This window comes from Euleptes europaea, chromosome 4 (genome assembly GCF_029931775.1).
Source record: "Euleptes europaea isolate rEulEur1 chromosome 4, rEulEur1.hap1, whole genome shotgun sequence".
Lineage (NCBI taxonomy): Eukaryota > Metazoa > Chordata > Lepidosauria > Squamata > Sphaerodactylidae > Euleptes > Euleptes europaea.
The window spans coordinates 17,345,591-17,371,012 of record NC_079315.1 but is presented as its reverse complement, the minus strand read 5'-3'; the positions used below and the strand labels follow the sequence as shown (position 1 = coordinate 17,371,012).

The following is a 25,422-nucleotide window of genomic DNA, read 5'->3' as shown; positions in this document are numbered from 1 at the left end:
TAGGGGAAAGGTGCAGAAAACTCCTGTGTGGGTGCTCCATTGCCACCATGAATGCTGGCACACATGCAGTGATGAAGTATGCAGAACAGAAATCCCTTGCTATGTAGAAGCAGCCTGTAAAAATATTGTTACAGTTGGTTTTGATTTGTACTGTGTTTTTTTTATATTTTTTAATTATTTTCTTCATTTCAAATAACAACATATACATCATCATCTATTCCTAAAAATTAATAAAAGTAATATCAAACTATTAATAATAGTAATTGAAACTTATAATGACTTCCCCCTCACTCCCTTCCATCTAAAAATAAATTGTATATACGTTTGCTAACAAAATTAATCCTCATATTATTTAATTAATGTATAGGTATCGTATCTTGGTAAAAATGTATTAATCAACTACCTTAATATGACCATAGTACAATATATATATAAAGATTAAATCAAAGAATATCCTTTAAATGAACCCATTACAAATTGATTTTCACAGTAAATTCTCCACGCCTCCCATTCCCCCATAAATTGTGCATTATCAGTCTGATTTATCAAAGCTGTTAGTTTCGCCATTTCTGTCAATTCTAGCATCTTATTTATCCAGTCTTTTTTTGTCGGTATCTCGTCAGTCTTCCATTTAGCTGCATATATCACTCGAGCTGCTGTGGTGGCATATATCAAAAAAGTTCGATGAGTAAATATAGTATCCGGTATCATACTTAATAGCATCATTTCAGGTGTCTTTGAAATATTTTGTTGTAAAATCATTCTTATTTCATTGTGTATCATCTCCCAAAATTTCTTAGCTTTTTCACAGGTCCACCAACTATGATGAAAAGATCCTACTTCTTTATTACATTTCCAACAGTTAGGTGACATTGAGGGAAATGATTTCGCTAGTTTCTTCGGAGTTAGGTACCACTTATACATCATTTTGTATACATTTTCTCTTAATAACTGCGAAGAGATGCATTTCAAATCTTTTGTCCATAATCGTTCCCATTTTTGTAACATTATATCATGTCTCAGCATTTGTGCCCAACTAATCATAGTAGGTTTTATCCATTCTTGTTCACAATGAAATTCTAACAATAGCTTGTACATCTTCGATATAAGATGATCATTTGTGTCCAGTAAAAGTTTTGTAAAGTTGATTTAGTCTTAGAAAATCCTGTTTTCAAATCTTGTAGAAAAACTGAGTTTATTTGATGATACTGGAACCAAGATAGTAAATCTTTAACTTCTTCATAATCCTTAAGTGAACATTTTGTACCTTTCCATTTCAACAGTTCCTGGTAAGTTATAAATTGAGCAGGTCTTAGTGGGCGCAATGTTAACATTTCTTGTGCTGAAATCCATAGCGATTTGTACTGTGTTTTGAATGCATAGTTCTCACACTGTTATAATAATAATAAGAGTTGGTTTTTATATGCCGACTTTCTCTACCACAGAAGGGAGACTCAAAACGGCTTACAATCACCTTCCCTTCCCCTCCCCACAACAGACACCCTGTGAGGTAGGTGGGGCTGAGAAAGCTCTCAACAGAACTGTAACTTTCCCAAGGTCACCCAGCTGGCTTTGTGTGTAGGAGCGGGGAAACAAATCCAGTCCACCAGCTTAGCCTCCGCCGCTCACGTTGAGGAGTGGGGAATCAAACCCGGTTCTCCAGATCAGAGTCCAGAGCTCCAAACCACTATACCACGCTGGCTCTCCATGCAATCTTTTGCAACCCCTGGGTGGAAAGGTGGGGTACAAACGAATGAGCAAATTAGTTAAATAGCCAGACTGCATTGCAATGAATTAAGGCAAAGGGGAAGAGCGGCTGGGGCTGGATCTGCACCTCGCTGGAGATTGCACCATCGTCGTGCAACAGTAATCATTTGCAGCAGGATTTCCAATCTGGTTGCGATCGGTTGCTATTGTGCAACGGCTGCGCAATACCCAATGTTGCGTGGGTGCAGCCTGGGGCAAAAAAGAGACGCCCGATGGAGCCACCACCCACGCTGCTCTCCACGCACAGAGAAAGCAGAATTATGATCTTCATCAGTAACAGGAGGACACTCTTTTCTCTGCTTTCTCGCCTTCCTGGAAGCTGATTGGACATAACAACATCCCTGGCCGAGGTCCAAAGAAAACCACCAAGAACCAAGCCTAATCTGCTGCCTCCATGCTTCGGTTCCCTGCCGACTCTCAGCATCTCTGCAGCAACTGCTGTCAAAGAAGAACAGTGCTAATGCAATCGTACCTCCCGGGCTTTTACTGAAAGGGTGACGTGCCAGAAAGGAGGAAGGAAATGGCACTCAAGACCTCACCCGCAGTGAACTCTGGCAGCTTTGCTGCATCGTCCAGTCCCTGGCAGGGAAGGCAAAGCCATCTCATGCTGCCCCCTGCCAGAGAGGCTCTTCCTCAGATCCATTTATTAGGGAAGAAAAAGCTGGTATGGCGGTTCCAGCCTTGGCCGCTCTTTCCTCCCAGTAAGTTCCCACTCCCACCCCTTGAAGGATGTCAGTGTTTACCTAGAAACACTATGCTAGATGGGTAGCTGCCTGAGACAGGACCTTCTTAGTTGTGGCACCAAGACTTTGGCCCTCCCTCCCCAAAATTCATCTGTCCCCCCTTCTCATTGTCTGCAGGCGAAGACTTTTCTGTTTTGTTTGGCATTCCCTCCTTTCTGTTTATGTGTGTGTGTGGCCATTTATGCTTGGTAATTAGCAGTGCGTCCCAGGCTGAATTGCCCCGCATATTTTTTTGAGTTTTTCACGCTGAACCGTCATTCAGGAAGTGACTGCGAAGCCGGGCGCATACCTGCTTCTCATTTCTTAAGAGCCCCTTTAACGCGTCCTTTTGTGTTTGCTCCGCCCCCGCCTCGAAGAATCCCCTCAAGGAAGCATGCAAAATCATAGCTGCACGTTAGCTATGCAAACAGCGGTTGGCTAATGGAAGGAACGAAGGAGCAGGCGAGTGTGGGGGTGGAATTTCTCCTTTTGCATCGGGACTGTGAATAGGCATTTTAAAGGTCGCATTTTAAAAAAGAGCTTTGAGCGAGCATCAGAATTGACCCTGCATTAATGGCCTATATGTTTTTGTAGGCACAAACTTTAGATGGCCTCGGCAGAGCTCGCTTTATTTTAGGGCGCTATCTCTGAAGATCACTGATCTGTCCACTGCCTGTCAGGCTCCAGCAGAGCGGCTCAACTATTCCTTTTTTCACACCATTACACTGTGCTGGTGGCAGGAAGACTCTATAGCTGGTACACTACTGATAGAGGTTGCTTTATCAGAGCGGCGGCTGGCTCCAAGTTGTGATATTGTAAAACCATTGCAGCAGGGGTGCCCAGTCCTGTATGCAAAGCACAAGATTTTTATTTTGGCTCTAAGAGCCTGCATATACAAGACCCCACTTTCATTCCTGATCAGCTGTCCCAAAGTAACTACGGCCTTCTTGACTTGTGTTCTGAAAAAAGTGCAAATAATTGACAAATAGACTTTAATAACATCTTCATAGGCATTTAGGCAGTTTATGCTTGGTAATTAGCAGCGCGTTCCAGGCTGAATTGCCCTGCATATTTTTTTGATTTCTTCACGCTGAACCATCACTCCAGAAGTCACTGCGAAGCCAGCGCATACCTGCTTCACATTTCTTGAGCCCCTTTAACGAGACGTTTTGTATTTGCTCTGCCCTCCCCACATCGAAGCATTTACTGAAAGAACCATGAAAAATCACAGCCTCGCTTAGCTATGCAAACGACCATTGCTAATGGCTATGCAAATGAAGGAACTAAGGAGCAGGTGAGTGTGGGGGGTGGAATTTGTTTGACTTTCTCCTCTTGCTTTGGACTGTGAATAGTCATTTTAAAGGGCGGATTTAACAAAACAGCTTTGAGTGAGCATCAAAATCGACCCTGCATAAATGGCCTTAGTGTTGGAACAGGCAATGTCTGGTATACAAAGAAGAGAAGAAGACCCTGCAAGGGGGGGCAGTAAGTGGTCAGTTAGATAGGATAGTGAGGCTAGGACATTCTCTCCTTTTAAGTGTCATTCCTTGTCTGTCTCCAGATTGCTACTCTAACAGTGCATTCCTAAAGAGAGTTATTCCCGTCTAAGCCCATTCATTTCAGTGGGCTTAGACTGGAGTAACTCTCCTTAAAGTAAAGTAAAGGTCCCCTGTGAAAGCATTCCTGACCCATGGGGTGACATCACATCCCAACGTTTCCTAGGCAGACTTTGTTTACAGGGTGGTTTGCCAGTGCCTTCCCCAGTCATCTTCCCTTTACCCCCAGCAAGCTGGGTACTCATTTTACCAACCTCGGAATTATGGAAGGCTGAGTCAACCCTGAGCCGGATACCTGAAACCAGCTTCCGTTGGGATCGAACTCAGGTCGCGAGCAGAGCTTGGACTGCAGTACTGCAGCTTACCACTCTGTGCCACGGGGCTCTCATAACTCTCCTTAGGAATGCACTGTTAGGGCAATATACTCCTTCTTCTCGGAAGTCACTCACTTTCTGCTCTCTCTCTGCTAGGAGACAACCTCTGTCTCTACTCTTTACTAATGAGTATGTCAGTTCCCTAATAAACATTTATCTACTCTTTAATCAGGTTGTGTACCTTTCCTGTTGTTAATCACTCTGCCAACATTTCGTATGCAGCATTTCATATGCGGAGGTGGAAAATACGGCTCCTTTATGCAAAGTGAAGTGTTCCTGAAGCAAATATTCCTTCTGCGGGACCACACTGCAACTCATTGATCCAGCACCCCCAAATATATACAAGTCAAACTGCCCCCGTGCCTTGCAGTGTTCCTTGCTACACACAAAGATGTCACAAACCACTGCTGGGCCCCCACTTATACGCCCCTGGAAAAGAATTGTGATAGAGATGTTGGCATGGATCCCACCATAGGCTAAAGAGCCTGCCTTCAACTTAAGCGTCTCATCCATTGAAGGAACTCTCCTTAGGCTGGAAGAACGGCTTCCAAGATTGCTCAATAGAGTGGTAAGATCACAGAATCATAGAGTTGGAAGGGACCACCAGGGCTATCTAGTCCAACCCCCAGCACAATGCAGGATATTCCAAACTACCTCCCCCCACACCTGCAGTGACCCACACTCCATGCCCAGAAGATGGCAATGGTGCCCTCCCTCTCATCATCTGTCCAAGGTCATAGAATCCGCATTGCTGACAGATGGCCATCAAGCCTCTGTTTGAAAACCTCCAGGGAAGGAGCGCTTACCACCTCCCGAGGAAACCTCTTCCACCGAGGAACCACTCTGTTAGAAAATTCTTCCCAATGTCTAGACGGAAACTCTTTTGATTTAATTTCAACCCATTGGTTCTGGTCCGACCTTCTGGATGGTGGCAGGATCCACACCATTAAATGCAACAGAGAGTGTTGTCAAGAAGGGTCCCGCAGTAAGACAGAGATATACTGAAGAGTATGTGGCACCATTGCCTTCATTATTAAGAATAAGTAAATAAAGCCCTTACCATGAGAGTGACGTTAAAGATTTTCCCTCCATAGAGTTTCAGGTCTCCAAGAATCTGCAGGTAACACAGACGCACCTGTGCTGCTGAGAGGAGGTGCTGCAATTTTTTGAATTAGAATTTTTATTTCGATACATAAACATAGACATACATAAGAAAAAAATAAATACACTTGACAACAAAAAACAAAAGAAAACAAACATGTCTTATGTATATGTATGTGACTACAAACAAACAAACAAACATACATACATACATACATATATATATATATATAGAGAGAGAGAGAGAGAGAGAGAGAGAGAGAGAGAGAGAGAGAGAGAGAAGAGAGAGAGAGAGAGAGAGATTGTAATTACACACACATACATATACATAGCCCTGACCTGGATGGCCCAGGCTAGCCTGATCTCGTCAGATCTCAGAAGCTAAGCAGGGTCAGCCCTGATTAGTATTTGGATGGGAGACCACCAAGGAATACCAGGATTGCTGCGCAGAGGAAGGCACTGGCAAACCACCTCTGTTAGTCTCTTGCCATGAAAACCACAAAAAGGGGTCGCCATAAGTCGGCTGCGACTTGACGGCACTTTACACCCACACACACACATATACATAAGGCTTCCGCTTTCAATTGCAAAGGATATATCTATAATAACAAAATTATTGCTTGCTCTCTAGATACCTTTTATACTCCATATCTTACTTATTTTCTTTATTGTCATCATGGATTATCTACTTTCCTCTATTATTCTTAGACTGTTTTTCTTTTAAACTTCAAATCCTCATATCATCAAAGTCATTTTTTCCTGATTTCCATATGAAGTTCATGAGGGGATTCCAAATTTCGATGAATTTGTTTAGATTCTTTCCCCTAATTAATACAGTTAGTTTTGCCATCTCTTGCTAATTCATCAGCCATTCTTCTAAACTGGGTATCACTGGGCTCTTCCATTTTTGTACATATAATAATTTTGCTGCTGAAATCATATACAGAAACAAAGTTCCACATTCTTTTTCAAAATTGTTTGTCCACGAGACCTAAAAGGTAAATCTCTGGCTTCATTTTAAAGTTAACTTTTAAAATCTTTTGAATTTCGTGCTGCAATTTTTTCGAGAAGAATGATTTAACATAACCAGTTCCTGCAGAAGTCAAGGGCATTTAGAGGCACTGGGGTCACTGAGCCGGAACTAACATCTATGCAGATGCTCAAAATATATGGGATTCGATGGATCGAAGTGCTTTCAGGTAGACGATGTTCACTGCGTGGCTCAGTGAGAGAGCATCTGGGTAGGGGCCGTGGCTCAGTGGGAGAGCATCTGCTTGGCATGCAGAAGGTCCCGGGTTCAATCCCTGGCATCTCCAGTTAAAGGGACTAGCCAGGTATAATATTTTAAGTTGCTGCTGTAATGTGGTTTATCTAGAGATTGGGTAATGATCATGATCATCATTGTTTATTATATCACAGTCCGACGGGATGGTAAGATTATTTTAATCCTTTATTATAAACATTTCTTTAACCCCAAAATATGGTACATTTTATATATTTTACACTTAATTGTATTGTATCCTCTGTAGGGGCCCTGGTTTGTTCAGCAGGGATTTGTGTGAATTGTTCTCGTTCGTCAGAATCTGTATGAGCTGTTTTTTGTGCTATGCCTATTAAAGGTTATTGAATTGAATTGACTAGGCAGGTAGGTGATGTGAAAGACCTCTTGTGTTGTTCCTGGGTCCCCTGTCCCCCAAAAGTAGCATTTGGGGTAACGTTTCGAGTTGGGGTGGAAGGAGGGGGTGGGGAAATTGCACTCCACATTGAGAAATCCTTTCTGGCCACAGTAGCCTACCAGTGACACCAAACCAAGATTCTTAGACTAGCTTAATTCTGCAAAGGGTTGCATCGTGACAGTCGTCCAAGAGACGCGTGAAGGCAACATTACCTTTTGCCTGGGATCCAGCAAAAGTTGATTCCTCTTCATGTGAAAGCTGATGGCCTTTTTGATATCTTTGCCCTTCATGTTTCGAAGTAACGTCGGGGAAATAAAATTTTCTATTCCCCAATCCTTCCTGTAACAAAATTGGGGGCGGGGGGACGACAACAACAACTGAGATTATATTGTTGTACTTAAAATAACCATTGAGAGAAAAAAAAACTTTGCTTGGCAGTGGTATTTCCTCCCCCCCCCCCACAATTTTCTAACCCCCAATAGAATAATAGTGACATGGAAGGATATGCTTCCACATTTTCCCCACCAGTGCAGTAACTAATCAAGACAGCTTGGGCAATAAGTTTTAAACTAAAGAAGAACTGGAGCTTCCTTTGGAGTGACCGTGGCAAAGAGTGACTGTTAAAAATCTAGGGTGAGTTTAAAATGGTTTGTGGACCTTTCAAGACCCGGCTGCTGAAATTCCAAATTCTCACTACTCAGAGAGACACCTTTTACTCAGCACAAGCTGTTGTACAAAAATATAAAAACTTGCTCCTTGCCCCCCCTCCCATTCTCCCAACTGAGCTTGTGAATATTCAGCAGATTCAACAGATATGCTTTACTGTGTCTGGCTGGTGGCACGGAGCCCATAAGAAGTTTGCAAGGTGCCACTCCACCTGGTCAACTGCCCTTATCAAGCCTCTCGGGTCCAAACTAGATGCTACCTCTGGCATGGAGTCTTTGTCTAGGCAGCCAGCCTTCTGTTTGATCCACATGGCAGTGGCGGGCCCCCAGATGGAGAGGTCCTTCCTACAGATGGAATTAGCCAAAGTGGACCCTTCTCCCTCCATGCCAAGGGATTTTATCTCTTCTGTCGGCTCACCCCTTCTGAGAGTGAAATCTCTTCTTCCTGGGGCCAGCTGGAAGGTCCTGTCTAGCCTCCTGCCTTCCAAGGTCATTTATGCATGGGAGTTTTACTGGAGGTTCGTTGCTGCCTGGACCCACACTTTCCAGATGGGAATCTAAGCACCAGCAGTCTCCAAGCTCAAATCAAGTCCCACCCCTTTAAATGCTGCTTTGTAATTGGCTTCCTCCGCAGTGCTCACTATGAGAGAAAATCCCCCCAACCCAATTGCCACATAAATATCATTTAAAGAAAAACAACATAAAAAACAGAGCAATCTGAAAGGGGTGGGGGGAGAAATCCAAGCCTCAGTTTTTAAAAGATTTTCTTCTGCTCAGAATGAGCTCCCAGGAAGCAGGAAGTATTTCAATCCCTGCCTCTGGACATGCTGCTTTGTAATTGGCTGTGAAAGAAACCAAGCTTGCGTGTCCCGCACTTTGCCTTATGCATGGGGATTTCACCCAGGCTTTGCTCAGGGGAGAGGAAAAATCGAGTTAACAGAGGAACGGGAAGTGCCAGGATTTGTGAGGGCTGGCAGCACTGTCATCTCTAATGGACGGAAAAATCATGCATAACTCGAAGGAACAACCGAGACAGACCAGAGGCGAACGTGAGTGAAAGTACCCATGCATAAATGACTCATGTCTGTGTTCTTTTCTGGGTGTCAGATTCCTGCCAAGGTGCTGGCCATTTCATTGTCTCTGGCCAGGATGGCATCTTGCATTTGGAAAGCTTTGATGGCTTGGCACTCGCTAGAGCCACTGGCAGGACGGGCAGGACTTGGGCACTTCCCGTCCTGCCAGGAAGATGAGATTTAACTCTCAGAAGGGGTGGGCTGACAGAAGAGATAAAATCCCTTGGCATGGAGGGAGAAGGGTCCACTTTGGCTAATTCAATCTGTAGGAAGGGGTTCTCCATCTGGGGGCCCGCCACTGCCATGTGAATCAAACAGAGGGTTGGCTGCCTAGGCAAAGACTCCATGCCAGAGGCAGCATCTAGTTTGGACCTAAGAGGCTTGATAAGGGCAGTTGACCAGGCAGTGTGGCATCTTTCAAACTTCTCATGGGCTCTGTGCCACCAGCCAGACACAGTAAATCATATTCATCTGCTGAATACTCCCCCTCCTGCCCGCCTTCTGCTCACAGAAGAAAACTTTTTGAAACCAAGTGTGGTGTTCGTGCAGGGCCCGAGCCTCAAAAGACAATGCACATCTCCACATGGGAGATGGGGATGCATAATTCGTGAGCGAACTCTAAGGGGAATTGAACGCAAAATGGTACTTTGCTAGCATCTTGCAAGGCGGGCCACTTTTGAGTTACGTGCGATGTTTCCCATGTTCCTTTAAACCAGTGGTTCCCAAAGTGGGCAGTACCACCCCCTGGGGGGGTGGGATTACCTAGGGGGGCACTAAGAGACAAGAGGGCAGGGGGGGCACTAGAGGTGGGCCCCTTCAACTGTGTTGTTCACTAATTTACAATAGATCAAGCTATGGCACCATGCTGGCAAATTTGATGGAAACGATCAGAATTCCCCCCCAGACTTTGAAGAGCTGGTACCACTAGACCAAGTTCATCAGTTTTGTTGAATAAATTTCAACTAAAAAGTTTTAATTTGATTTTGAGTGGATTTTGCAATTAATCGTTACTGTTTTGAAATTTTATTGTTCTTATCTTCCTTTGTGAGTCATGCAAACCCCTATTTTGAATAATGCTTCTTATAGGGTAGGGTAGGGGGGCGCTGGGGTTGAGTCTGTGGAACCAAGGGGATGGTAGCTCGAAAAGTTTGGGAACCACCGCTTTAAACAAAAAAAAAGGGAAAAAAAGAAATCACAAGCCTTGCATCTCTCTAATGATAACATTTTGGTTTTTTTTAAAAATCATGTGAAATTTGGACCATATATAAAGATACCCCTCCCCACACACACACACACTTACTCTATATATTTCAGAGATACTTTCTGTGGCTGAGCACAAGTGATAATCCGCTCTTGGATGTGGAGTGCCGCCAACCGCAAAGCAACGCTGCACTTCATCTCGATGGCGAATCTCTCCTGAAGCACGTCGCTGCAGCTCTGGAATTGACAGTGCCCAGTCAGCATGCGGGAAGAAGCGCACTTTTCATTCACAGTAAGCATTTCCACCACCACCCTCCCTGCCAACAATCACTTCTGTTCTTAAAGGCAGAGGGCAACAAAGTCTACTGATCAGTTTCTGTGCTCTGCTGAGGGACGGGGCGGGGGGGGGGATTGTTCCCACATGCACGTTCATCACTTAGTAGCAAAGGAAGCGAGATGCTGGGAGATCCATAAACAGACTAGATCAAGGCTCCTTTACATCGTAGAGCTTTTTTATTGGCTAGGGTAAATGCTTTTCCATCTAAGATGCTTTCTGGTAGATTTCCCCAAATTCCAAGGCAGGAACGTTTATGCTCCTGTAAATTTAACTCAATAGATACCATCGATCATATACATCTAGAATGTCCGCTATATGAATGCACGTGCGAAATATGGTTATCTATTCTACTAGCTACCAAACGTTCTTTGAACAATGAACTGAAATGTCAATTTCTTCTGAATGATTTGATTCCTGAAATAACTGAGATGGTGGCTCAATTTCTTGCAGAAGTGCTTAAGATCAAAACTGCTTTTAATTAGTATACTTTGTAATATCACAATCCATATGGAATATTACTGTATCTTCCAAATCTGCAGAGGGTTTTATCTGTATTCTGTTTGGACTTTTGTCTAAAGCATTGTAATTATGCCAATAAAGGTATGTGTATGTGACTAGATCAGGGGTGTCAATCTCATTTGTTACGAGGGCCGGATATATGACATAAATGTCCCTTGGTTGGGCTGGACCATGCCTCGCCAGCCCAGATCGGGAGTGGGAGGGTTGTTTTGGCTGGCGAGCCAGCAGCGGGGTCACCAGCCTAGATCCAGGGGGTGGGGGTGGCTACCATGGCTGGCTCATGGGCCAGATAAGAGCTCTCAAGGGGCTGGATCAAGCCCCTGGGCCTTATGTTTGACCCCCCTGGACTAGATGGACTTCTGGTTCTGATCCAGTAAAGGTACCTCATGTTCTTATGAATCTCCTCAGCATTTCTGTCAGTAAACAGCAGCTGTGGGATATAGGTGTGTGAGGTTTGGATCGCGGGTACAGTTCACAAGAAGGTGAGATGCAATCGTTTATTCCCCATCTCATTTTCCTGACCTCAATCAGGCCTTTGGAATTGCTTTTCGTCCTGTTGAGAGGGACAAATTCAGGGCTCTCTCTGGGTGGTTTATTATGATTCCCCCAATGGAGCAACTTTTCTGTGACTGATCCAACAGCACCCTTAATGATTACCTATTCAAGCTGCAATGGGCCCTTGTAAATAAGCTAGACAGATTTTTTTAAAAAAAAAATAAACCTCTCACACACATCAAATTTCCCAATGCCTTCAAACAGCGCCCTGCAACGGAAATGTTTCACACGTTCAGCCATGATAGACTGTGTAATTGCAGGATGAGAAATTGACAGATGGACACACGTGTGTGAAACAGGACTGAAGCTTCCAGCTTTTGCATGATTGAGACATGCAATTGGAGCTGAAACACATATGGGGGCATGGTCCTGAAAGAGAAAGCAGGCATGCCACGTGACATATCTGTTGCTGGACTGTTTGTGCACACAAAGCTGCCTTATGATGAGTCAGACTCTTGGCCAATCCGGGTCAGTATGTCTCAGCCGACAAGAAGCTCTCCAAGGTCTCACACTGAGGTCCTTCATACCAGCTGGTGCCTGATCCTTTTAACTGGAGATGCCAGGAATTGATTGAACGTGGGACCTTCTGTGGAAGAGGGCTATGGCTCAGTGGGAGGGCATCTGCTTGGCATGCAGAAGGTCCCAGGTTCAATCCCTGGCATCTCCAGTGAAAGGGACCAGGCAAGTAGGTGATGCGAAAGACCTCTGCCTGAGACCCTGGAGAGCCACTGCCGGTCTGAGTAGGCTATACTGACTTTGATGGACCGAGGGTCTGATTCAGTATAAGGCAGCTTCATGAGAGACCTTCAGAATGAATACACTCTGTTCATTTCCCAAAACCTTTGGGGAGGGGCTGTGGCTCAGCGATAGAGCATCTGCTTGGCATGCAGAAGGTCCCAGGTTCAATCCCTGGCATCTCCAGTTAAAGGGACTAGGCAAGGAGGTGATGTGAAAGACCTCTGCCTGAGACCCTGAAGAGCTGCTGCCGGTCTGAGTAGGCTATACTGACTTTGATGGACCGAGGGTCTGATTCAGTATAAGGCAACTTCATTTGTACAAAAGCACTGAGCCACAGCCCCCGTCTTGTTAGCATTTCAGAATAATCAAAGGTTTGAATTCTCATTCACAGACAAAACTCTCAGTATGTATCAAATGAGCATATCAGGGAGAATGTTCTCAGCTAGCCCGTCCCCTGTCAGCTATTCGTTTTTGTATGTACAAGGAGTGTTTTAGGTAGAGTTGCCACTGACTTGGAGAAAAAAATGTCCGGCCCTTCAGCAGAGACTTAATAGGATGTTATTTAGAAGAAGGTTCGTTTTTATACCCCACTTTTCTCGACCTTTAAGGAGTTTCAAGGTGGCTTACAATCGCCTTCCTCTCCCCACAACAGACACCCTGTGAGGTAGGTGGGGCTGAGACAGTGTGACTAGCCCAAGGTCACCCAGCTGGCTTCATGTGTAGGAGTGGGGGAAACAAACCTGATTTACCAGATTAGAGTCTGCCACTCATGTGGAGGAGTGGGGAATCAAACCAAGTTCTCCAGATTAGAGTCCGCTGCTCTTAACCACTACACCACACTGGTAACATTACCAGGTGATGTTATTTAACTTTGTGCCGCGAAAAGTTTCACCTGACCCTTTCCACATTTCCTGACCCTTCAAGGAGCAAGCCTTTTTTTCTCCAGATTGCCTAAACCCTACTTTTAGGCAAGGTCTTTTCAAACCCACCACCCCATTGTGAATGGTACAAAGTCCAGCAACAGATAATTCACGAGATCTCCTATGTTTCACATCTAATTCTCGGCAGTTGTACCAAAGCTACCGAGATTCCTTTCTCTGGGGGACATGCCAAGCAAGGGTATCTTTTGAAAACACGGAAGGTGAGACCGTGCTTGAGCTAATTTTTGGTGGCTGGGACGAAGCCACAGTGATAGATTGGAGAGATGTGCGAGAGGTTTTGAAAATTAGGCCGCGATTTACTGAGAAGTCCTCCTGTGGCAGCCCCACTGAAATGACAAAGGGCTGCCCCAGAGCACAGAAATGCCCTTGATCAGGTCCCTTCCTCTCAGCGCAGCAAGAGCTTGACTCAGTGGGGCAAGTCCCCCAGTAGAATGCATCCTAAATAAACATTACCATGGGAACGCTTGTAATATCTAGTCTTTTAGATTTCAGCTGTTCTTTAATGAGGTTGGTTGTGGTTTTGATTATGTAGAGGTGTGGCCACGATGAGGTGAAAACATGGAACCAAATGATGACCAGGGTTAACAAGTAAAATGGTGCACATTCAAACTGAAATAACAATTCAAAGGCAAACTTAAACTTATTCAAAACTTTCCCCCTTCTCCTCTGGATGTTTACGTTTGTTGCTTCTAGGGCTGTACACAGGATTCTGCGTATTATTTTTTCCTCATCGAGTCACAGCTGATTTATGGCAACCCTGTAGGGTTTTCAAGGCAAGAGACGTTCAGAGGTGGTTTGCCATTGCATGCCTCCGTATCAAGACCCTCGTATTCCTTGGTGGTCTCCCATCCAAATACTAGCCACGGCCGACCCTGCTAAACGTCTGAGATCTGACGAGATCAGGCTAGCCTGGGGCTATCCAGGTCAGGGCTCTGTGCATTTTACTCACAAACTATTCACATTTTAAAAAGGCAAAGGTCCCCTGTGCAAGCACCAGGTCATTCCTGACCCATGGGGTGACGTCACATCCCAACGTTTCCTAGGCAGTCTTTGTTTACGAGGTGGTTTGCCACTGCCTTCCCCAGTCGTCTTCCCTTTACCCCCAGCAAGCTGGGTACTCATTTTACCTACCTCAGAAGGATGGAAGGCTCAGTCAACCTTGAGCTGGCTACCTGAAACCAACTTCCGTTGGGATCGAACTCAGGTCATGAGCAGAGCTTGGACTGCAGTACTGCACTCTGTGCCATGGGGCTCTTCAATCTAATTCTCGGCAGTTGTACCAAAGCTATGCAGATTCCTTTCTCTGGGGGACATGCCAAGCAAGGGTATCTTTTGAAAACACTGAAGGTGAGACTGTGCTTGAACTGATTTTTGGTAGCTGGGATCAAGCCACTGAAACCAGTGATAGATCAGATAGATGTGCTAGAAGTTTTGAAAATTAGGCCGTGATTTACTGAGAACTCTGGATTTGAGTCCCAGGAAAAGAGGAAGACCCAACAAGAAATGGATTGACTCAATAAAGGAAGCCACGGCCTTCAATTTGCAGGATCTGAGCAGGGCTGTCAAAGATAGGACATTTTGGAGGACTTTCATTCATAGGGTCGCCATGAGTCGGAAGCGACTTGACGGCACTTAACACACACACACACACACACACACACACACACATTTCTAACTACTTTTAAAACAATAGTAGCAGGCTTAATGGCCATTCTAATAGCAGTTGTTCCTTCCAATTCTGTCAAGCTTCCAGAGTCACAATACTCTTTCTGCCCAGATACTGAAACTCGCAAACTATAATGAAGCGTAAATAAAAAACAAAAAAACAAAACACCATGCACAGCCCTAGTTTATTTGACAGTCCTATTTCTGGATTTACGTATTAGGACACGTATAATTTGTCGTTGTCATCCCCCCCCCCCCCGGGTAGCTGCAGTACTGCAGTCCCAAGCTCTGCTCATGACCTGAGTTAGATCCCAACGGAATCAGGTAGCCGGTTAAAGGTTGACTCAGCCTTCCATCCTTCCGAGGTCGGTAAAATGAGTACCCAGCTTGCTGGGGGTAAAGGGAAGATGACTGGGGAAGGCACTGGCAACCCACCCCATAAACAAAGTCTGCCTAGAAAACGTCGGGATGTGACGTCACCCCGTCAGGAATGACCTGGTGCTTGCACAGGGGACCTTTACCTTTTTTAAAGAATTAAATAAGAATTTACTTAAGTAAGAATTACTTAAATAAATCTTAGTTTGAATTCTTACTTAAATTTTACCTGACTCAGTGAGGCTTAAGTAAGATTTCAAAATTTGATTAAATTTTTTTATGGGTTAAGGTTTTCAGAAGCTGCACATTTGAATATCCCTCCGAGCAAAGTCATATTTGATTGCTGTAAAATTCATTTATTATTTTCCAAATTTGAAAAGCACCATTTGCGCTGGTAGCAACATGAACCATGAGTATATGACTGAGACAGTGAAGAATCATCAATGGGAACTTCGCAATGGGACGTGAAGGCACCACAGTGGTTACAAAAGAGTAAAACTTGAGCAATACCTCTCAGGGTTCTGTCAGGTGTAGCTAAAGACCCCAAACCAAGGCAGACAGGGCTATAGTCAGACACATGATGCGTTACCACTTCACCTGCAAGTAGAGATATTCAAAGGCAACTGGATCTTGCTGCAACAGATCCAGTGGATCCCTGGGTATAAAACAGACTCTGAAGAGGCACCGGTGATTGTGAGAGTCTTTCTTCTTGGCTACCTGAAATGGAGAAAAAAAAGGAATCGTCTTTGCGGTGCCGTGATTCTAAAAAACAAAACAAAAAAACACGAGTGTGCGGCATTAGACACAGAATCCGGCTTGCTAAGAACAGCTGCTTTCGGGGTTTTTTTAAAGAAAATGTGTATGCCTCCTCTCCAGAAACCCGCCCGAGATGGCTTACAAAATCAAAAATAACAATAACTAAACTTACCTTGAATGTCAATCTTTTAACAACATTCTTTGTTCAGTTTTCTGATAAGTTCCAGTTCTGGTAAGTTCTGATAAGCTATAATTTTTTATGTTTAACTCTTGTAACAGCCTTGGGCCATATGTAATAAACTGAACCTTGAACCCATGAACCAATAACAAAACATTAAAAGGAATTTATTAAAATCCAGTCTTAAGAAACCCAGCCCAGCATGAAAACATAGATCATTCCAGACTAAAATAGCGTCAAAAGATCAACCCATTCATTAAAAGCCTGGGTAAACAGAAACAATCTGGCCTGGCTCCTAAATGAAATCAGCATAGGTGCCAGGTGAGCCTCAAGGGAAACGGCATCCCACAAGTGAGGTGCCACTACTGAAAAAGCCCTGTCTCTGGTTGCCACCCGCCTCACCTCTGAAGAGAGCAGGTCTGGTGAAGCAGATCTTAACTGCTTAACAAGATGCCTATTCTGTCTGTCAAGCAAAGACTAAGGCATGTGGGGAAACGAGCTACTGTATTATGGTTTAGTACGTTATCCTAATTTGAAGGCTTAATGGGAAAAGCAACTCATATTTTTTTAAAGCTGCCTGCAGGTTAGGTGTCACTTGAGAGACGTTCTACAAGGGCTTTAGACCAGGGGTGTCGAACTCAATTGTTACGAGGGCTGGACAGGACATAAATGTCATTTGGTTGGGCTGGGCCATGCCTCGCCAGCCCAGATTGAGAGTGGGGGGAGGGGTGGCTGCCTCGGCTGGCTCACGGGCTGGATAAAAGCTCTCAAGGGGCCGGATCTGGCCCGTAGGCCTTATGTTTGACACCCCTGCTTTAGACAATAACAACCAATTAAATGAGCACCAATGGACACCATGCTTAGCCATAAGTGAGAAGGCTAGAAGAAGAGTTTGTTTTTATATGCTGACTTTCTCTACCACTTAAGGGAGAATCAAACCAGCTGACAATCACCTTCCCTTCCCCTCCCCACAACAGACACCCTGTGAGGTAGGTGGGGCTGAGAGAGCTCTATCAGAGCTGTAACTTGCCCAAGGTCCCCCAGCTGGCTTCGTGTGTAGGAGCGGGGAAACCAATCCAGTTCACCAGATTAGCCTCCACTGCTCATGTGGAGGGGAGGGGAATCAAACCCGGTTCTCCAGATCAGACTCCGCGACTCCAAACCACAGCTCTTAACCACTACACCACGCTGGCTAGAATATAAAGGTCAAGGGAGAAAGATATAGCTGCACCTTGAACAACCAAACTGCATAGTTCTGAGATGCCAGAGGATAAGGGGGGGATGGCTCAGTGGTCGGGCATCTGCTTTGCATGTAGAAGGTCCCAGGTTCAATCCCAGGTGTCTCTAGTTAAAAAAGATCAGGTAGTAGGTGGTACAAAAGATCTCTGCCTTAGACCCTGGAGAGCCATTGCCAGTCTGAGTAGACAATGCCGATCTTGGTGGACCAATGGTCTCATTCAGTATAAGGCAGCTTCATGCAGGTTAAGAAAGGAACAGGCCCTTGTTGAGGCTATAATTCAGTGAGCTTCAGTAAGGCAGCTTCCACACAAAAGAAGTTTACGGTGATTGGTGCTCCAATTCAGACCACTAATCACCCATAATCCACCTCTTCAGATACAGATTCCCATTTTGATGGTGGACAAGTTCAGATGGACCAGAAAGACCGGTACAGGAGGTACTAGTGAACCAAAACAGTAGCACTCAAACCCGGCAACAGGATGTCCCTCCTCTGCCAGGTACTTCCTGTTGCCCTCTACCATGACGGTAGAGGGCAACAGGAAGTACCTGGCAGAGGAGAATATTGTGCAAATGTGTGTGATGGGAATATTGTGTGAAGCATGGTAACCGACCTGCATGATGAGTTCATCGTCATGAAGAAGGTACATCTTCAACACATTGTACTGCTCTTCCAAGACCAGGGCGAAGTGTTCGATGCTTCGAATGGAAAGCTTTTCTTTCAAAGTGAGAATAATGTCCTGCCAATTACAGATGGCAAAAAAATGCAACTTAAACAATATGCCAGCCCAGCGGAAAAATTTGGTTATTCCTCTCCATTACCTATCCAGTGGCCGTGCGTGCGGCCACTATGCGGTAAGGGAAGGTAGCTGAATCAAGAGGGAAATTTGGGGCACAATTAAGGAAAAAGTGGACTTGAGATGATCTGACCCAGGGGGCACAATCCCCAACTGTTGTCTTTCTCATACCCTGTTCAAATGAACAGAAGCATAATAGCAGCACAGGAGTGTTCTTGATACACAAACTTGACCATTGCTATGGACTAATTTCAAGGGCTACTAAACACCTAGAATCCCATTGATTTCAGTAAGATTTAGGCCTTGATCCCATTGATTTCAATTAGATTTATTCATGCAGAACAGATATTTATTACGGCATTGCCATTCTAAGAATACTGGATAAAATTGTCCACAGTTCACAATTGTGCATTAATTTAAAATACAAAAATACAAATCCATCAAGTTAGATTTTCCTTATCCCCCTAATTTAAAATTAGACCCATCCTTGAGGAAACCTTTGAAAGGCGAACTTTAAAAGCTATTGCACAGAACCTAGCTGTGGCTAAGGTAACCTGTTCTTTTCCCCCCTCCAGAAGTGTCTGCAGTATTACTGATTCTATGGGCTCTCTAGGGCCCTTCAGCGAAGGGAGAATGTACTTGGTGTGCACCTCTTCATACCAAGGATGATTTATCAATGCTGTTTCCGACCTTCAGAGGTCGCCTCGCTCTCCCCCCGCATTTTGCCTACGTTTTCAAATTTGAGATAAAACGGGTCGCTGAAAATCAGGCAAAATGCGGGGAAATGCAGGGGGAGATTGTGGCGACCTCTGACAGTCGGAAACGGCATGCATGATCAAACCAAAGACCCAAAGTAACGTTGGAGGGGTGACCGTGAGGGAAACAGCCATGCATAAAAGACCTTAATCAGCAAAACGCAAATATTCTCAGAAGGGTAGGCTAGAAATAATCCAGCACAGAGTTTAAGCATGGTATCAATGACAATGGTACTTATATGTGCATAACTGCCCGTTGGATTGTCTCCAGACAATCCACTGTACAGCAAGAACATCGAATGAAAACTGCATTAAATTAAATCAAGCAAGACTATTATGTGGATAGATACAGATAGGTTTTGGGATTTGACCCAACAGACAATCAGACAAATGTATAGTTTTGCAATCTTTGTATCAGGGTCGGACTGGCCATTTAACTCACAGGGAAAGTTCCTAGTGGACGACTGCCTTGAAGGGCTGCTGATAATCAGAATCATACAGAGCGAAGCTCAGTAGCTCTACCAGTGTTGCAGGCCACTCAACTAGGTTTGCTCCGGCACCGTTTTATCTTCCCAGTCCACCCCTGCTCCGTATCCTATTTTCAAGATACTCCCAATCCCAAAATGTGGAAAAACATTGATCTGTGTGCAGCAAGCTTCTACTTCTACTTTGTCAGCTCATAGTCAAAAAAAGAATACAACTGGAACATCCGAGCAAAAATACCTTAACTGTCGTGCTCGCGTCAAACTTGAAAGCTTTCGTCTGCCCGTTTTCCAAGTAAACCTTGAGAACATTGGGCATGCACAGCAGAGAACTTCCCTGGAAATACCAAAAGACAACCCCTAAGATACAAGCCCTTCATTTCTAGTGTTCTCTTTGGCCTGATGTTCCCTCACAAGATCTCAGATGACCCGCAAGTAAAGAAAGAATACAAACCTTCACCATACAACATAAGCACTCTTTCGTCAGCCTGAACACCACTTCCCTGCTACATCCCTTACATGCAACTGGAGTATTATGATCTTCAGTTTTCTGTTGTTGTTTTTTTAGTCACTGGATTCTCTTCCTGCTTTTATCTGCCAGAGTTTCATTGTTTTATATGTATCACTTTCGTATTTAATTTCTCCTTTCTAATAACATAAGCATTCTTGAGGATCTTGTAGAAAGGTGGGATAGAAATCTAATAAGCATATGGGTGGGAACAGGGACTTACGGTACCCAATCCCAAGTTGTGGTTGCTCTAGGCAGGGAGGCTGCTGTGAGGGATGAGGCTTTTGAGGCGCTGCTGCCTCATCAGCTGAGCCAAAGGAGTAGGGTTGCCAACCTCCAGGTAGTGGCTAGAGATTTCCTGCTATTACAACTGATCTCCAACTGATAGAGATCAGTTTCCCTGGAGAAAATGGCCACTTTGGCAATTGGACTCTATGGAATTGAAGTCCCCCTCCTCTCCAAACCCCACCATCCTCAGGCTCTGCCCCCAAAATCTCCAGATATTTCCCAACCCAGAGCTGGCAACCCTACAAGGGTAGTAGGTAGGGTTGCCAACTGCCAGGTAGTAGCAGGAGATCTCCTGCTATTTCAACTGATCTCCAGCCGATACAGATCAGTTCCCCTGGAGAAAACGGCCACTTTGGCCATTGGACTCTATGGCATTGAAGTCCCTCCCCTCCCCAAACCCTGCCCTCCTCAGGCTCTGCCCCAAAAACCTCCCACCGTTTGAGAAGAGTGACCTGGCAAGCCTAGTAGTAGGGTACCCTAGCAGGAAGTAGGGTTGCCAGCCCCGGGATGGGAAATACCTGGAGATTTCCAGTTAGATTTGAGAAATCCCAGTAGCAGCACACCAATCAAAACAAACAAAAAAACCCCACAGCAACACAATATGGGGATGGGGCGGGCCATGATTGGTGGTGCCCACCATAAACTTTGTAGTGTAAGGGCACTGCCATGAAGTACTGATGCTACTCCTATGAGATATATCATAAACCAACCATGCTGAATCGCAGCCCAGGTTGTGAGAGGACTTTCACGGGACGTGGCAAAGCACTCGGCTCCAGAACTTGCCGTTTACCCTGGCAAGAATCCTTGGATGACCTGACTCACACTTAGTACTTTGCCGCAGGGCAATAAACAAGATTTCCCCTGGAAAATTCAGGCTCGAAAAGCATTTTTGTCTCATCAACAATTCATGCCCTCAAACTAAAGGTTCGTATTTTAACTGCGTGAAAGCACTGCTGGTCTTTTTCCAAACAAAGCTTTGTTTAGCAGCAATGCTCCATTGAAATAACAATTGGGGTGTTTAGTTTTTTAAGCAGGTTGCTATGCAATTTTTGGAAATCTACTGAAGTTACCTGACAGGACACCTACCCATAACTGAAGGATCCCTATAGGGCAGAAGAGAGCCTTGTTAACATATGTCCATCTATCCCACCAACATGCTCCCCTCTTAAATTAGGTCTACAGGTTAAATACTGGAAACTACAGCAGTACTTTGACACACTCGAGGATCCCCTCCAACGGAGGGCTTTTATGCCTTCCCCTCGGAGGTATTAAAGGGTAGGTTCAAAAATATCCCCTTTTCAGAAAAGATTATGTTTATGCAGTTTGAGTCCACATGATACACTTCAGCATGTAATCATAAATTGTCTTCTGCATTTTACCCTCGACTGATAAAATGAAATAAAATTTTACCCTCGATTGATAAAATGAAATCTAGCCAAGATTTCTTCCGTATGCTGGTTTTTAATAAATGACTCTATCCCTGAAGTCACATTAAAGGTGGCGGAATTTTTGATGGAAGTTGTCAAGACTAGGACCAAAGTTTAAATTATATTTATATGGGAAATGTATGGATTGAGGATTTGTGTGTATGGTCTATGCTATATTTCTGAGAATATGCCAGTAAAGGTCGATTGATTGATTGAGCCTTGTTTACCCCTGTGCTATGTGCACATTAACACATCCCCAAACCCTGCCCTCCTCATCTTGCTCCATTCACACAAAATGGGAGATTCCTGGGTGGCGTGGACTCCCATAAGTGGCCTCTTGGTATGTAACGTCTGAAAAGGACTATTGTGTTAACTGTAAAATGGAATGGAAATCTCTGACCTTTTCTTCTAACAACGTGCTGTGGCTTTGGTTGTTATTTTTAATACACAATCGCTCATGCCCAGTATCTCACAAATGCCTCCACAGTGAGGTTTCAGCAATATGCAAATGCAGGCAAATGTACTTAATTAACTAGCTGATTGAAAGACAGATTACGAAGCAACTAAATTCCTAAAATGGATTATCAGCCTGATCAGAATGGTTCTAATCCAGGGCACCAGGCCTCCAAAATGTACTTTTCCCAGTTTTAATATGAAAGCATGAGCTTTAAACACAGTCCCAAGTCTGGTTTCAGACCGCTTCAAGGCTGCGTTTGCACAGACCTGAGTGTGTCCATTCACCACGACTTCTTCTGCAAAGCGGACTTTGACAGGGTTCGTCTTCAGCCTGGCTCTTTTCTCTGCTGTAAGAAAGGATGATTTAGGGCCACCCTGGAAAACAACGGCATTGGGTTTGCAAATTAAGACACAACATACACCGTCAGGTCTAAGTCACTACAAACTTTATGTTATCTTTACAGGGACTGAAACAGACTACGAGAACGGCAGAACCATTAAGACCCAAGGACATCAGAATAGCCTTGCTGGATCAGACTGCCGCTTACGTTCTCTCTCCAATATAGGGAGTCTAATGCCATAGAATCCACCTTCCAAAGCGGCCATTTTCTCCAAGTGAACTGATCTCTATCGGCTGGAGATCAGTTGTCATCCTGGGAGATCTCCAGCTAATACTTGGAGGTTGGCAACCCTACTAGCTTCTGAGATCTGACGAGAACAGGCTATCCTGGGCCACCCACCCACCATTTATCGACAGGCAATTTGTGAGTGACTGTTACACTCTTGTAGCTCTTAACTCTAGGATTACCTCCTGGAACAACCCTTCTGTGTCCTCAGGTGCATACCCACCAGGAGGCCAAACTAGGGTTGCCAAGTGTCAGGTGGTGGCGGGCAAACCCCCGCCAATCCACCTGGCTGCTTGCCACCAGGCTGCTTACCGGAAGTGACGCAATTTGTCGGTGCGGCCATGCACACACGATCTTTCACTCACCTCTGCCCCAAAAACCTCCCACCGGAGGAGAGGGGGGACCTGACAACCATAGGCCAAACCCTTACCCTCCAAGTAGCAATTCAAACACCAGTGGTACATTAAGGCAATTTACCGAGGTGCATCGGAGGACTGTAAAGTGGAGAGGGTCTTCTGATTCCCTGCAAGATAAACACAACAGTTGTTGCCCAGAGGGGAAAAACACACTTCCCTCCCCCAAGACAGAAGCCAAATAGTCATTATTATTATTATTATTATTATTATTATTATTATTAATTCCCTGCCTCCCAGCCAAAAGTTTCCAAAGCAACTTTCAACATAAAATTGGCATTCAAAACAATTCAATAATAACCAACAATTTAAAAATGACAATGAATAAAAGTCAAATCAAAACACAGCAACTACTAAAACCAGCACACAGCGTAACTATGTTAAAAACAGAGATGGATTCACGTCAGCCAAAAGACTGTGGCCGTTTATGCAGGGCTGTTTCCATGCGGTCACCCCTGCCAACTGCTTTGGGGCTTCCTTTGGATTATGCATGCCTTTCCCGATGGTCAGAGGTCGCCTCGAGCTCCCCGTGTGTTTCCACATGTTTTGCCCATGTTTTCTGGCTTCTGGCTAAAACAGCATCCTGAAAACAGAGGGAAAATGTACAGAAATGTGTGGGGAGCGCGAGGTGACCTTTGACGGTCGGGAAAGGCATGCATAATCATGATTGAAGCGCTGGAGCAGTCGGCGGGGTGACTGCGAGGGAAACAGCCCTGCATAAATGGCCTGCGTGAACAAAAAGATTTTGCACCCAAAGTTAAAACAATTAGCATCAGACAAGCAACTGTGATGTGGTAATTCTACCATGGAGGGGCCACCTCAGAGGGGACTCTGTGTTTGATTGTCAATCATCTCACATATGAAGAACAGAGATACTAGAGTTTCTTGGAAGATGAACTCTGGGAGAGCCCAACTGGAAAATGCCAGTGGCCACCTTGGGACAATATAACCTACATTCATGCTAGCTTTCCAGATTGTTTGAACAAAACTGGGATCCAGAGAAACATAACACTCATTCGGTGAGCCCAACGGAGCTGTAGCCTTGTTTCCCTAAAAAGCCCTGTGACAGTACACATGAGACCCATGCAAATGACAATTCTGCGTACAAAATATTGTCGAAGGCTTTCACGGTCAGAGTTCATCAGTTCTTGTAGGTTATCCGGGCTGTGTGACCATGCTAGAAAACGGCTATTCCAGAAATGAAATCAGAAGGGCCATTAAACCAAACAAAAATCAGAAAACTCAGGAAAATCAGTCTCCCATAGGAAAGGTGTTCTTGCCATTTATTAAAGGAGTCACTGATAGGATGGAGAAACTTTTAAAAAAAACGTAACCTACAAACAGTGTTTAAACCCACCAAGAAAATACAACAGATGCTACGATCAGCAAAAGACAAAAGAGACCCCCTCACCTCTGCAGGAGTATATCGTATACCTTGCAGTTGAGGACAAGTTTACATCGGGACCACACAAGGCAGCATACAAACAAGAATAAAAGAATATGAAAGATACTGCAGACTTGGCCAATCTGAGAAATCAGCAGTGGCTGAACATGGACTGACCCAAACAGGACACAGGGTCTTATTCCAAAACACTGAAATACTGGACAATTCTACCAACTATTTTGTCGGATTGCACAGAGAAGCCATTGAAATTCATAAACATCAGCACAACTTTAACAGAAAAGAAGAGAGTTTAAGAATGAATAAGGCTTGGCTTCCTATCCTGAAAAACTCCAGACTAACAAAGACTACAGTCCACAATAGCCATGCAGATTAGCTTTGGATTCCACATGTTAACAGATCCCTTCAGGATACAATGGTTCCACATTAACATACCACACCCTAATTAGCTCATTACCTTGATACTTACAGGACAATGATTAGCACATTACCTTTGATACTTTTGCAGGACAATGACTCAGCTCAAACCCAACCCCCTTCTGACTATATATATTACTCTTCCAACACACTTTGACACTGAGAGACACTGTCCTTCAGTGTTACTCCTCTGAAGATGCCTGCCACAGCTGCTGGCGAAACGGCTGGAAAGAAAATACCAAGACCACAGTCACACAGCCTGGATAACCTACAAGAACTGATGAATTCTGCATGCATTCAACGCATAGCTGGGGAAAGTGGATGGCCGCTGTTAGTCCTGCCCCCCACTAGCCTCCATGCGTCAATCAGCTTTTCTGTACACTCACACCCATATTGAGCTTACATGAATCCCCAGGT

The 25,422-nt window shown here is 44.6% G+C and overlaps 1 protein-coding gene across 1 annotated transcript in view; it reads right to left on the bottom strand.

Annotated features, from left to right (window-relative positions):
• The window catches only part of FRMPD1 (FERM and PDZ domain containing 1), a 46,626-nt gene that overhangs the window by 10,255 nt on the left and 10,949 nt on the right, over positions 1–25,422 (bottom strand). Inside the window, exons 4-11 of the mRNA XM_056848655.1 lie at positions 23,251–23,296; positions 22,415–22,522; positions 19,710–19,805; positions 18,049–18,174; positions 15,862–15,981; positions 10,235–10,371; positions 7,409–7,535; positions 5,480–5,575 (exon numbers count right to left, since the gene is read on the bottom strand). Coding sequence (XP_056704633.1) covers positions 5,480–5,575; positions 7,409–7,535; positions 10,235–10,371; positions 15,862–15,981; positions 18,049–18,174; positions 19,710–19,805; positions 22,415–22,522; positions 23,251–23,296 — 856 coding nt within the window. The remainder of the gene's footprint in view (positions 1–5,479; positions 5,576–7,408; positions 7,536–10,234; positions 10,372–15,861; positions 15,982–18,048; positions 18,175–19,709; positions 19,806–22,414; positions 22,523–23,250; positions 23,297–25,422) is intronic.